Here is a 15306-nt window from a genome sequence, read left to right as displayed (position 1 = left end):
AGAGCCCAGGTTGGGACCCAGGGTTCAACAATTCCTATAAAGGGGTTACAAATGAGCCTAGATGCTCAAGCCCTAGGTTAACAACCCAGGGTCTGCTAACTCATGTTCTAACAATTGTGGGCTTATATTGCATTGTAGACATTCCCTCAGTTCTGTCTGATACTCCCCTCTGCCCAGCCCCACTCAAGTAATGCCCCCTGACACCAGCATTGCAGTTGTTTATCACAGACTGCATGTAGCAGTTTGAACCACAGGTGGTTCACAAGGCCACCGCTTGAAGCTGTCAGTTGAACTACCAGCTGAGAATAGTGCAGGGGGAAAGGTGGGAACATTAGTGGAATATTTCAAGAGTAGCAAAACTGTGGGGTGCTCCCTGTGGGGTGTCTTCTCTATAAATGCTGTCAGCCAGTGATCCAGCTGTGTGTTTTCAAATGATTATTTGCAGCTGGTGACCTATAGTTGGATTGCCAGCTTAGGCTGTTCAGGATGGATTCTGGGAGCATTTCCAAGGAGAGAATTTTTTAGGAGGATACTTTGAGAGGAGGCATAAAAGGGACTTGACTGGGAGGTCAACAGTTGAATCATCAGCTTCATATTGGGAGACATTAGATGTACAGTGGTACATTTAGTGGGGGAGTCTCCTGGAAAGGCATGGCCAAGGGGGTATTTCTGGGGAGAGTGTTGGGAATGAGTGGGGCTTAAGTGGAGGAGATATTGCCAGAGGGACACCCTCCTCCAGCAAACTTAAAGGAGGTTTGCTGGCTGAAGCAGCTGCTAGCCCTGGCAGCTGCCTACCATGGCAGTGCTTCGTTTGTGCTAATAGGATGCAGTCATATTGGTGCTCAGTTCTTTGACCTGAAATGTTTCGGACTCAATCACTGCTTTTCTCATAAAATCCAGGGGTAAATGTCACAATTGTTACCACTAGCAATTGATTCAATGGGTTTGTGTGTGTTGACACAAGGTGTAGGTTAGTTAATTGGGGAGAACAATTGTTGACTTATCATTTCTCCCATGTCAATCAGATCCTAGACTGTTTACCAGATGGATTTTTCAATATACAAAAGAAAATAGTTGATTTTTTTCTAGTTTAACATTGTTAAATTGAGTAATTTCATGATATGGAGTTAAATATACAGTAATAATCCATAGGCTTATTTTAATCAATGGATTTTAATGTTACTACAATTCTGAATGTACACATTTTAATTTTAAAAACGTGTGTTGATGTTAGTAAATCTTGCACATAATTCCTGTAAAGAGGGCAATGCTCTGTTTTTATTCTCTCCTTTTTTTTAGCGTATAGCTGGAATAACAGCTATGTTGCAGCAGTCTCTGGAAGGGCTGCTCTTGGAAGGCCTTCAAACTTCCAATGTTGACATAGTACGTCATTGCTTACGGACCTATGCAACAATTGACAAAACACGAGATGCAGAGGCATTAGTTGGCCAGGTTCTTGTAAAACCATACGTAAATGAGGTAAGATAAGAGCCAAAGAAAAGTAACTGGCTTGGGAAAATAATTTGTTTACCTGTGAACATGCCTAGCTTCCCTCGTGCTCCCTCTGAGTGCAGTTAGCACCTTCAAAACTCCTATTTCCAGCTTCAGGTTGTTTGATAGTATCCTCTAATATCAGTATCCAATTTCAGTTATCTTAAGTAAATTAGGCCTGGGCAATAGAAAAATCAAAACAGAAGCGAAGCAAAATACAATCATAACTAATGTTAGACTACAATAAGTGTAATTGGTAAGCCCAGACCTGTTACTTATAGAATATTGGTTAAACAAGTTGAAAATCTCAGATTTCAGAAATTCTGCTCTTGACAATGCATTCTGTTTCAATCTCACCATCTTTCTCCAGGGTCAGGAAGTATCTGATCTCTCTAATCTTATCTGTACTGTCACTTCTGGTGGAAGGCTCCCACCATTGTACGAGTGTTGAGACAGCTCAACTGACAATGGTGGAAATAATGTTAGTGTAAACCAGCGGTGCCAGGGTTTTTTCCACAATGTCAAGACATGCTCTGGCCTGGATTATTCAATTTGGGAGTTAAAAGTGCTGGTGGCTAATCTACACTACTGTTCTCACTGTTTCTAGCACTGATTGCCACACCTGTGATTCTTTGTTAGTCCCAGGGGCTGATCTGTGTAGCAGTTGCTTACACGGTGGCTGACTCTTTATGGATCAAATTAGGGAGATTTCTTCATTATGTAATGAGAGATGCCTTTGCATCTGGAGGCTAATAGCTGGCTTCGTTTCCCCGTTAAGCTATGGTTCTTTCACTCTTGTTGTGGAAGAGTAGTCTCCTTTTCTGATGTCAGTGGTGCTGTGGCCACATTGCATAACAGTGAACATGTTCTTTTTTCTGCCCAAAGAGAGGGACGAAACATGTAACAGTTTTGAAATAAATGCGAGAAAGCTGTTATGAACCATTCCGACTCATCTCACCCGTGTACCCAAATATTCACAGGGTCTTGAAAGGGAAAAAGAATAGAACCCTCACCTTGTCTGTTAGAAGTACTGCTCTCAGATCCTTAGTTAAACCAAAACAACTACGGGAAAGGCAAGAAATTATGTCCATTGTTATGTTAGGTTCCCAAGATCCCTTCTTTCTCTCACCTACTATCCTAAAGAACTAAAAAGGGAAATATACAATATCCTGACGGATGGGGAATACAAGGAATTAGTGGGACAACACTGAAAATAGACAATGTTGCATCTGTCTGTTTTGTGTTGTTTTATACTTTGTAAGCTCTTTGGGGCAAGAACTATCTATCTTTTAGTTCTGTTTGTACTGTGCCTTGCACAGTGGGGTTCTGGTCCCTGACTAGGGCTCCTACCTGCTACACTAATACAAATAATAATAATCTTAAAAGGGTAAAATACCCGGTAACAAAAGCTCACTATAGCTAGGTTGATTTTAAAAACTGACAAGAAAAAGTCTATTTGAAAGGGACTGTGGACCCAATCCAACGTCTATTAAAGTCAGTGGAAAGACTCTAGTTGATTTCAGTAGGCTTTTTATCAGGGCCCAACCAAGACCAAATTGTAGGTTTTGGAAAGCTTGTTCTTACAAAAACTAAAACTGGTAGAAAATTTTTCCTTTTTTTATCTTTTATTTTATTTATTTATTTATTTTATTTATTTACTTTTAAGTCCAAGGAAAAGTTTACAAGAAACATTCCATTGTGGTGTTTGCAATCCAGCTATTGTGGCAGTGTATGCACACCTGCAAGTATTGTTGATTAGAAACTGTCTGTTTTTAACAATGCTGAGAGCTGCAAAAAAAGTTTTATAGAAAGTAGACACTAAATTCAGTTTTAAAGTTCTTAGATTTTAAATAATCTCAGATGTTTTTGGTAAACATACATAAAGAAATGTCTTTCAGTATCATTTTTCATCTAACATTGTCCCTTAGAATAACTCCAGTCCTATGTATTTTATGGGGGACAAATTATTACAATAAATAAGTAAGAGCAGGTTGATAGACTGGGACTCCTGAAAAATGAGCTTTCTGTGTATTGCTGCATTCCTATTCTAGTCCACTTATTAAAGTTTTTTGTTTTTGAAGCACCTAAATACCATGATGCTAATCACATTTGAATGATTCCGGTGGCTGGCTAAGCCAACCAGAGTGCTACATAAGATAAATAAAATATATAACTCAAAAAGGGAATTGCACTGTAGCAGTTGTAATATTTATTGAATTCAGCATGTGTATGTTTTACATCTGACTGTTTTTTCTCTGCATGTTCTCCTGTCTGATGTTTCACATTAAATGCTTCCTGGCAGGTTATTGTGGAACAGTATGTTCAATCTCATCCCAATGGCCTGCAGGCCATATACAATAAACTGCTGGAGTTTGTTCCTCACCATTGCCGTCTCTTGCGTGAAGTAACAGGGGGAGCTATGTCAAGGTAACAGGTTGTCAGCTATAGTTGTAACAGTTGTTGATTATCCAGTACTTCTGAATGACCTGTATGATATTTAACTACAATACACAAAGGATTTGCCTGTCCCTTCCTAAAGATTAAAATCAATACTGTTTCTCTTTTATATCTGCGCATTTTAAAAAAATGTTGTGAACAAGATTTCTTGATGCTGTAGCACTGGGCCTGAGAAGGGGGAGAAATGATATACCATAACTCCTCACTTAAAGTCGTCCCAGTTAACTTTGTTTCATTGCTGATCAGTTAGGGAACATGCTCATTTAAAGTTGTGTAATGCTCCCTTCTAACGTAGTTTGGCAGCTGCCTGCTTTGTCTACTGCTTGCAGGAAGAGCAGCCTGTTGCAGCTAGCTGGTGGGGGCTTGGAACCAGGGTGGACCAGCAGCCCCCTATCAGCTCCCCCTGTCAGCTCCCCGCTCCCATAAGTTCCCTGTGCAGCAGCTGCCTGCAGTTCAGCTGTGTCCCTCCCCCGACTGCCATGTGCTACTCTCTGCCTTGGAGCTGCTCCCCGAGACTCCTGCTTGCTGTGCTGGAGGGGAGGGAAGGAAGAGGGGGGCTAATGTCAGGGTGTCCCCCTCCCATCTGCTCCTGAACCCCGCTTACCCCATCTTCCATAGAGCAAGGCTCAGGACGGAGGGAGCTTGTAGCAGCTGCTGTCTCAGCAAGCTGATTTAATTAACAGGGCAGTATACTTAAGGGAAATATGCATATCTCCCTCCATTCCTGCTGCCTTGCAGAGTGAGAGAGTTAACCCTAGAGGGCTCAGTCAATTGCTAGTTCATCATTTAGCAGTAAGGGAAATATCCCATCCACCCTGTGACTCCTCCACCTCAACCAAGCTTCACAATCATCATCACTGTGTACCAGTATTAAATTGTTTGTTTAAAACTTATAATATAAAATATAGACTTTTGTCTGGTGAAAAAAAATTCCTTGGAACCTAACCCCCTCATTTACATTAATTCTTATGGGGAAATTGGATTCGCTTAACATCGTTTCACTTAAAGTCGTATTTTTCAGGACCATAACTACAACATTAAGTGAGGAGTTACTGTACAACAATAATGAAACTGAGTACCATTACAGTAGTCCATCAGCTTGGCCTGACCCTGCAGCAGTCCATGCTTTCTGCAGCAAGTCTGTCTGGGACCTTCCCTTCTGTTATCAGTTGGGCCTGGCCACCTCGAAGGGTAGAGGGAAAGCCCTCAGAGCAGGGCACTAGGCCTCCAGGAAGCCAGGTGCTTGAGTCACCAAGAAGCCCAATTGTGTTGGGAAGTGACATCGTTCAGAGAAGCCAGTGGGAGGTTTTGATAGCTCTTTGCCCCCATTATACAGGCAATGGGTCTGGGCCAGGGTTCTGAAGCACCCTGACCCTATGGTGGCTTCCCCCAGTCTGTAAGGTGCCTGGAAATGGCACCTCATACATTTAAGGAGAAAAAGGAAGAGCAGGTCATCAGCTTGGAACCTCAGGTTGCTAAAGGTGTCTATCCTATCTTCATTTCCTTCAGTGACTCTTTTTTCCGTGTGACTGATGTCTCTGGCAAGGAAACTATCTGCTGAGTGACTGATACAATGAGTCTTTTCCCTATGCTGCTGTGTTGGAAGTCTAGGACATTGCCCAGAGGTGCAAGTAGCTGGGCATCACTGCCTTTCATATCAAGCTACAAACAGGTGGAAATATGACCAGAACTCCAGGATCTAGTGTCCAGTCATCCCTTGGAGCATTAGTTCATTCCAGAATGAAGAGTGGGCCTACTGAGGATGTAACCCCCCATCCCACTCTGATAGTACACCCAGAAGGAGTGGTTGCCATGGTCATTATCTGTAAACCAATGGTTGGGGTTTCTTTCGTCATTCACAATACTATATAATAGATTTTTCTTTGTTGTAAGGGAACTTGACTGTGTCCTCCATCCAAGGAGAGGGGCACAAGGAAGTTATTAGAAAATTCAGTTTTCAAAGTTACTGGATTGTCTGCGTAACAAAAAAGAAAAGAATTTTTAGTTTTTCTCCATAGGTTTGACTAATTCATTATGTGTACTGGAACTACAGATTTGATTGATCTGTATACCTCTTTTTGCTGTCTACTCAAAGATGCTTAATTCCTGTTGCAGTTAAACTGCCTGTTTTGAAGCCTACAGAATTCAAGTCTGCTAAACTGTTTCCATTAATTTATCTATTCAGAGGCTGGTTAATGTAGTAGACTGCTACAATTAGCAGTGCTTAGAATTTAGTCTCTAAAGACTGCGGAATTACTTTTCTATTTAGCCATCTGTTGTGCTTTTTACACGTCTTTAGATTTTACTAACATCTCAATTCTGTTAATCCCTCAACATTTTTAATCCTTCTTTTAATTGGAGAAGGTTTTTAGTATTTACTCTGATGTACCCTACTAGAATTATAAATGCTGCTTTCTTTTTCTGCTCTGTCAGCTTCTGAATTTGAAAATTCAAGATAAACTTTTAACCATCAGCGTAGCACCACTTGCTGCATGTAGAAATGAGACTCAGAGGAAGCAAAGAGAGGAATTCCCTTTCTTCCCAACATTGTATTTCCCTTTGGCATCTGATTGATGAGGGAACTGTTGAAACTTTAAAATATACATGTTAGAGTAGGAATTTTTTTTACTGATAAATATTTGGGTTTTTTTCAGAATGTACTAAAAATGTACATCTGCATAAAGCTATTGTTTTTCTAGAAAATGTATTAAATTGGAACAAATATGCTTGTCTCAGATATAGTGCTCCAACATAGACATAATAGATATGAAAACTGTGTGAAAAACACAGAATGAAAGAAAACTAGTTTAGCTGAGTGAACATGCCTATATAATTATTTTTTTCTATTTAAGAAAAACTACATAATGTAGTTCCTGAGTTTTGGTTAACATTATTGCTAAATTTGAACTTTCATGAGTGAAACTTACCTTTTTTTGGGCGGTGGGGGATTGAAATAACTGAAATATTTATCCTCTTGCAGTGAAAAAGCAAATACTGTTCCTGGATATGATTTTTTAGTGAACTCAGTGTGGCCAGAAATAGTACGTGGCTTAGAAGAAAAATTGCCATCACTTTTTAACCCTGGAAACCCAGATGTATTTCATGAGGTAATTTTACATGTTTTTATATTTGCTATATAACTTTGATATGGGGAAGAACTTTGTGTCATGTTCTCTAGCTTGTTTTTTCAGATTCTCTTGTGAAAATTCATGTTGCTGCATGCCTATGAATAAGGTGTGTTAGAGATCATGTGATAGTTTAAATTCTATTTTAACTTTCTTAGCAAGTTCTGCTTTCAGATGCATGGGCAGAACTCATGCTGAAGTTAGTGGGACCTACATGGTCATGTCAATTTGGGCTTAACCTTTGCAAGATAGCAGATATCTCTAGTTTAGTTTATAGAAAAACACAACATAAATGAAAGAGAGAGAGGGAGAACTGAATGTTTAAGGCTGGAACTTTTAGAAAGAAACAGCTGTGTGTTAGTTAAACATCTGGGAAGCAACTTGGCGTTTGAATGTGACTTGCCCTTTACTGTGGAAAGGTTTAAAAAAAATAAATCCTGTGGTATCCCATCTTTCTCTCTCAACCTTTAGTCTTTTTCATCACTAACAATGCTGTGACTGAAGATGTTTCAGAGGGCAGTTTGAATAATTCAAGTATTTTGAGGGAATGTGGATATAAATAAGACTTAGGAGAAATGGCCTCTGGAAAGAACTACTTTATAATGTCATGAATATTTACTACGTGTGTTCAAAAATGGATTCTGAAGTATATGGAAAACCTGTCACTACAATTTTTCCATAATTGTGAACAATGTTGCTGTATGTCTGTGAGAGATGACATTTTACTGATACTTGCCAGCTGGAAGCTGAATCTGATGTAGAGTAGGGCATAGAGAATGCAGCTTATCATCTGAACAGATGAGAAACTAGGAAATGGTAAGCCTTCTGCTTTGTTATGAGTTCAGCTGGTGAGATGCCTGTGTCCTTATTTAAACCAGAATGTCAAAATAGCTTTGTTTGGGGTTTATTTTTCTTTATAATCTCTTAATTGATTAAATCCTCTTTGTAACTAGCTCTATTTATATGGATTCTTACATTACTCTTTTTAAGATGGCGGGGTGACTATTAGTAACAAATGATCTCAAGGCGGGAGAGGGTGGAGGAATACCAGGTACATCAGTGCAATCGCACTATTTAAGAAAATGTTGAAAATCTTTGCATATGTAGGTGTATCTGTCAAGTGGTTCTCCCTATTTTCATGCAAAATTATTTGTAATAAAAACAGATCAATTTCTCTTAGAATGTAAGATCTCCTTCTTGTAAACGCACAATGTAATTACTCACATGCCTAAAGTTAAGCACATGTGTTTGCAGGTTCGGGGCTTAAATAAGGGACAAGCGTCATAAGGAGGTTAAAGAAAGACAGATCCTGTTGTCATGCAGCTGTCTCGGATAAGGAAATACTGTGTGTGTGTGTCAGTTTTTCATAAAGCATCAGCTGCTCCTTAGTGTTCCATTCAATGCCCTGTGTATGACAGTGTATCAGTTGCATGGTGCTTTTGTCCTTCATGCTGCTCAGGTTAAATTGGAATCTTTGTATCTTTACTGAAAGCTTATCTCCATGTAAAAAGAATAACTTATAAAAGCTTGCCTTTTTAAATTAAACTGATATTGACCCGTGATCCAGATTAAAACACAATTGACCTTGTTACACCATTCAGTCAAAACATAGTACTTCCCCGACTGACTATTTAAGTGAGAATTTAGCAATTTTGAATCTGTCATTAAAATATTTTAACCTAAAATCAATAAGAAATTAAAATTTCAAGTGTCAAAATGCTGTAAAGTCCATTGTTGTTGAAAGACCAATAGAAATGTTTCCAAGAATTAAAATAAATTCCATAGACACTTTTAAAATAATTCCTGCATTGTTTGAGTATTCCAATATCTGGGTTACAATCTCAAATGAAATTGACCTTATGACTTTTGAATTCCAAAGATACAGGAAATAAACTTTCTCTAGCTTTTAAAGTTCATTTACATTGTGCATTTGTCAGCAATTTGTATATAGAAAGTTTCACACTAAGGATATCACTGTACACAGTATTGCCTGCTTATTCACACAGCAAAAGAGGATGGAAAAACACTTTAGAAAAGAAACTGACAAAAATTGGCACAAGGTCTCAGAAGCAGGTTCAATAACAGAGGCCACTTTCAACTTATTTTTTAGATTGACTAAGGCAGAGCCTCTGCAGTTTTCATTTACTTCAGTGAGCTTTGTGGCTGCTCAACACTTCTGAATATTTGGACATTTTTATGTTTAGGGGCCTAAATGTGGATTTAGGAGTCAAATTTTAGGCACCCAGGTTTGAAAATTTTGGCCTTGTTTTTGTGTTTAGTCTTCTGAAGTAAGTTGTCCAAGGTAGACAAACACATTTAGTAAGAAGGCTAGGGCTAGAACTCCCAGGCCCCTGTCCTATTACACACAATGCCTTTATTAAGAACCAGAGAAATGCTTTTAAGCTCTTTCCTGAGCTGTAACCGAAAGAGGTCTGTTCTGAGTATGTCGTTAGTATTTGTGATTGATATACTTTATTGGCTTAAATGTTAAGGCCCTGTTATCCTTATTTGGACTGCTAAATTTATTACCATCTTAAGAAAGAAGGCCTGAAAGGGCATTCCCTAAATTGTCATTCAGTCTGTTTTTTATTCCTGTGGCTGTTGTGGCTCCATCATGTTGTAAATAAATACAGCCATGTTGAGCGACGGACCCAGCCAGACCAAGACTTATGCTTTAAGAACTGCGCTGTTCTTCTCCACATGCCAAAATGGAACTGTGCTTTAACCATCTCAGAGGCAAACCATGCTGTAATTGTATCCCCGTGCAGATGAGTTGACACTGAAGACTAGTTCTAATCGTTTCTTTAGTTTCAAGGCTGCCCAGGAGCTTAATATCCCCATTGTAGGTGCTAAGACCAATGAGAATTTAAAAAAGCAAGCTACCTAACAGCAGCTTTAGGCCTTCTTTTTGTAGATGGTTTTAGTGCTTCATAAGAGACTTTTGGCATACCACTGCACACAATGCGGCAGTATGTGATTAACGTCCTACTGTTACAAATGCACTGCAGCAGAGATGCTCTGTTCAAGTCAGAGAAGTGGTGTGATTAATTGATGTTCATTCCATAAAGCCAATGACTGCTTATTAGACAGATCTGGGTAAATGGCCAGCCCCAGAGATTGGTTAAGGACATACAGGAGTTTCACTATCAGAAGCAGGGAGAGCGTGTACAGTGTTACTTGCATGGTGATGCTGATTATAAAGGCAGCATTTTTCAACAGCTATCAGTAGTATCCAAGAATTAATTTGTTTCCTTTTTAAGGGAAATGCTGTAGTATCTGAGATTCCACTGTGGCACATTAGCTCTGTATATGTTGACTGTTTTATGGCACTGTTGTACATTGCCCTATAGTTACCCTAAGAAGTGGCATTTAAGTTATGTCTATATTGCAATGAAAAACCCACAGTTGGTCTGTGCCAGCTGGCTAGGGCTAAGGGGCTGTTTAATTGTGGTGTAGATGTTTGGGCTTGGACTGCAGCCTGAGCTCTGGGACCTTCCCTTCTCACTGGGGCCTGAAGCACAGGCTGCAGCCCAAGCCCAAATTAAATAGCCTTTTAGCCTAAGCCCTGCAAGCTCAAGTCAGCTGGCATAGGCCAGCTTCAAGTTTTTAATTGCATTGTGAACATAACCCTAATGTCTTGTAGTCTTAAACTCATGTTAGTTTTATTCTGTCTAATTCAAAACAAGCCAAGTTCATATAAAATTGGTTCAGTATTTTAAGTTACATTGAAGTTTGTTCAGTTTTTTTTAGATGGCCAAAGCTAGTGTAGCTTAGAATGTTAGACCAATTCAACCTTTAAGCATCATAAAACTGCTGAAGCAGTTTTGTCAGCTCTGTTTTTGATATCTCAGTGAGATGTGTAAATTAGATCAAGTCTCTAAGACTGTGTTGTACTTTAACTTATTATATATAAGGTTGTTAAGAAACTCAGATTTATATACTGTTACATATTTAATGGCAAACGTATGGTATGGAGACCATACTTTAAAGAATGAGCAAGAAGTACAGATTTTAACCTTAACTCTGCATTTCCTAATTTCTGTTAGATAGCTCGTGCTTAACATTACATTAATGCCTCTCTTTTTGTATCACATAGTGCGTAAATGTTGTATAGTAACAAAGCACTACTCAGAATACATCTCCTTTTCCTCAGATGATTCTTAGCTTTGCAAAACACAGCATGTATGACTTGACGAATCATGTACTTTATTCTTGATGAGTCAGTTTAACATAGCTTATTGTTGAGAATGGATGCAGAATAGCTTTGAGGTACTTGTAAACATCCCACTTGAGATACCCAACTCTGAAAGGAAGTAGTCTAGATAATTTTTCTGACTGACTTAATTGTAAAACATCTGTATACAACCAAAAACATCTAAAACAGCTTCCTAAAATAAGGGCCTAATGTATTACGCCTATGTTGCAAAGTAAACCTCATACTATCAGTCGGTTTTGAATTCTCTCCTCCTTCCCTGCCCACACCAGTTCATTCCATTCCTATTTCACACCTTTATCCCTATATGCCTGGCACTGACACTATCCCGAAATGACCTGCTCCCACCTTCCTCTCCTCCTAACACTGAGCAACATGGGAGCTTCTCTTCTTCCACTTCCAGACCACTGAGGCAGCTCACAAGTCCTGGAGCACCTCTGAGTTGTTAGTCCCGTGTACTTGGACAAGTCTGGAGTGCCAATGAAAGGGAGGTGTAGCTGTGGAACTTGCACACTCGTGGCATAATTCATGGTGAAGGGGTCAGTCTCATTTCCCTTCACCATGGAATAAACTGGATGGTTGCTTCAGTTCCATTGCAGCCCAGGCACTGGCCTTATGTGGTATGTCTACATTACAAAATAAATCCTGTGGCAGTCTCTCTCTGAGCCCAGATTTATAGACTCAAACTCATAGGGCTCATGCTATGGCACTAAGAATAGCTATGTAGATATTCCTGCTTGTGCTCTGAAACCCACCCCTCCCTGGGCTTCAGAGCCCAAGCTCCAGCCTAAGTGGTAATGTCTACATGGCTACTTTTAGAACTGAAGCTTGAGCTCAAGTCTGTAGACTTGGGCTTTGAGATCACTGCCATGAGTAGTGTTTTTGCAGTGTGGACATACCTATGGAGATTATAAGTGGAAGAAGTGTCTGCTGACTTTGAGAAATTAGTACAACCATAATCCTAAAGACTGCACAATAGAATCCGCATACAATCTTGACTATTTAATAGGAAACTCTGAATTATAGTAGTCAGAATGTGGTTTTTCTTCATACAGAAATACACTATAAGCATGGATTTTATACAGAGATTTGAACGACAGTGTGGCTCGCAGGCCAGCGTGAAAAGATTAAGATTGCATCCTGCCTACCACAGCTTTAACAATAAGTGGAATTTGCCTGTTTATTTCCAAATAAGGTCAGTATTTGATTTTTTTACTTGTAAAGGAGGAAGCAAAAGCGAAGTTTAGCCATGGCAAAAGAATGTAGCCTACAGCCAAAGCTCCTCCATCCCTGGGAGCTGTACTTGTCATGTAAAAGCAACTGTCTTAAAATGTAGAAGAAGCAAAAATGTAAATAAATCTGAAGAAAAAGCATGGATACTGCAACTGGTTACCAGGGCATGTAATTATTTTATACTGCTTTCACTGAGTTAGAGAAGCCGGAAAAACAGCTATAGTTATATTGAAGTTGGTACAGAATCTCACTGCTGATATGACTGCCAGGGACTGGTCTAGATTAGTTTTCAAACTCTGTGCATCTTCTGTAGCTCAGTCTCTGCTTATCTTCCTCCTGGAATTAGAAAGAATGTAGAAATAATAGAACTTTTGCAAGGCTGGTGGAATGCTTAATAAACTTGCTATCATGGTACAGTTCTGTTTTTTAAAAGCTCTAAAATACAGGGTTGAATATCGTATCAGTTATTCTGCCATGGTTATGGGTTAGCTGTACCTCTAACCCCTTCTCTCATTTACTGAGTGTACCTCCATAGGTGTTAGGTCTCATGACTTTACCTTTTCTGGTGTGGAATCCTGCAATTCTCCACTCTTAGACCAGGTCGTGGCCTAAAATAGCCTGTGTACCAGCTATGGTTATTCAGCAGATCCAGCTGGACTCAGTATGTGCAGTTTTCCCTTCTGATCAGAGGTAAACACAGTGGATCCAAAGAGCCTTTAAAAATAAATAGTTGTGTAATCTTAACAATAAGAATGAAGTATAGCATAAGAGATATGGGATTTGTAAAATAAAGGTCTACACACATCTCTTACCCAGAGGCTTGTCATCCCTTGGCAGAGAACTTGGGCATGTCTCTTTACTGTCTCTCAACAAACAGTGTCCCTTCCCTGAGAGTGTCAGTTTCATCCCATCAGAAGCTCTTTGTCTCAGGTTGTCTCCTATATTTACAACCTGGGATTTTCTCCTCCCCCTCAAAGCTAAGCCTTTGAGCTCAGATGGTAAGAGATGTGAATGGCCCTTGCATAATCTCTTAAATATCCACCTATGGATATCTGTCCAAAGCCCTTGTTGTATGCACTGTTGTAGTAGCTATTTTGGTCCCAGAATATTAGAGACTCAAGGTGGGTCAGGTAATATCTTTTACTGGTGAACTTTTGTTGGTGAAAGAGTCAAGCTTTTGAGCTTACACTGAGCTCTTCTTCAGGTCTGGGAAAGGTGTTCAGTGTCTTAGCTAAGTATACAGTGGAAGTGATGGTTTAGCGTAAGTAGCTGACGTACATTTTGAGGTACCATTCAAGGTGACGTGTTCCATTATCACCACTCCAGTCAGAGCAGAAAGGGGGAAGAAAAAAAAGATGTGCAGGGGATTAAGTGGGTTATAGGTGGTTGTAACAAGACATTAATCCAGTGACTCTGTTCAGTCTGTGATTTTTAGTATCTAACAAACTTATCAATTTAAGATGCCAGGCTCATCTTTTGAAGGTATTGTGCAGCTTTCCTTTGAGGATGAGGACTGAGAGGTCAGATGTAGAGTTATTGGGTGTTTTTGTCTTGTATCATTTTTCTGAGAGACAAGGTGGGTGAGGTAATATCTTTTATTGGGCCAACTTCTGGTGATGAGAGACAAGTTTTTGAGCTACACAAAGCTGCTTTTCAGGTATACAATCATTTTTCTGTGCAAGTTCATTTGCTAGAGTGGTGATTGTCTCATTCACCCATATAGCTGTTGTTGGGGTATTTAGTGCACTGGATGAGATACGACACATGTTGTAATAGATATGTGTAGGACCCATGGATCTTGAATGCCTTTGTTCATTTTCCTGCCTATCTACAGTCAGCTTCTTCACTTAACCACATGTTTTACTACAGCAGCCCTCAGCAACAATCAGACAAGCAATTCTGGTCATATGTTTGCGATACAACAAAAATGAGTTTTGCAATGCCACTTCTATAGAACTGAAAAGAAACAGCAGACTATTGCTTCTTTTTGAAAATGCTTTGACTGTGAGACAATTCAACTCAGATGGACTTCTCTCTGATTTAAAAAAAACATTACAGTACTCTGTTCTCAGCATTTTTCTTAGATCTCTGTGCTTTTGTTCAAGATTGCTCCTTTGGTTTAAAGCCCAAATTTTTAAAAGATGATAAAATTGCTTCCATACCACCTCTACATATTGAAACTTTGTGACAGGATTGAGAAATAATTTTGAATATTTTATTTTGAACATTTTTATCTCACAAACTATGAATATAATATTAACCAATTATATGTACAATCAGATAATTTATCTACCTCAGGGAAATTTATGCTTTAAAATGCCTTTTGGTTTAGGTAAAGCTTTGAAATATATTCTCACACTCAATAAATAGGAATTTTGTTGAAATCGTCATATTGGAATCTCATACTTTTTTCTAATTTACATAAAGTTAAGGTTCCTGTTGATTTTTCTTTCCGCCTGCACATAGACTCATAGACTCATAGACTCTAGGACTGGAAGGGACCTCGAGAGGTCATCGAGTCCAGTCCCCTGCCCTCATGGCAGGACCAAATACTGTCTAGACCATCCCTGATAGACATTTATCTAACCTACTCTTAAATATCTCCAGCGATGGAGATTCCACAACTTCCCTAGGCAATCTATTCCAGTGTTTAACTACCCTGACAGTTAGGAACTTTTTCCTAATGTCCAACCTAAATCTCCCTTGCTGCAGTTTAAGCCCATTGTTTCTTGTTCTATCATTAGAGGCTAACGTGAACAAGTTTTCTCCCTCCTCCTGATGACACCC

General features: G+C 39.3%; 1 protein-coding gene across 4 annotated transcripts in view; it reads left to right on the top strand.

The window, feature by feature from the left end:
- COG2 (component of oligomeric golgi complex 2) overlaps positions 1 to 15306 on the top strand; it is a 46018-nt gene that overhangs the window by 15818 nt on the left and 14894 nt on the right. For all 4 annotated transcript variants that reach the window (XR_003999663.1, XM_030556854.1, XM_030556855.1 and 1 more), the window contains 4 exons: positions 1300 to 1479; positions 3794 to 3918; positions 6929 to 7055; positions 12342 to 12481. Coding sequence is in view for 3 of the 4 variants with exons in the window: in XM_030556854.1 (XP_030412714.1) it covers positions 1300 to 1479; positions 3794 to 3918; positions 6929 to 7055; positions 12342 to 12481 (572 nt within the window). In the remaining variant the exon portion in view is untranslated. The remainder of the gene's footprint in view (positions 1 to 1299; positions 1480 to 3793; positions 3919 to 6928; positions 7056 to 12341; positions 12482 to 15306) is intronic.

The sequence above is a fragment of the Gopherus evgoodei genome, chromosome 3 (assembly GCF_007399415.2).
Source record: "Gopherus evgoodei ecotype Sinaloan lineage chromosome 3, rGopEvg1_v1.p, whole genome shotgun sequence".
In the NCBI taxonomy this organism is placed as follows: domain Eukaryota; kingdom Metazoa; phylum Chordata; order Testudines; family Testudinidae; genus Gopherus; species Gopherus evgoodei.
Note: the sequence above shows the minus strand (reverse complement) of the source record. Positions and strands in the feature narration are given on the sequence as shown.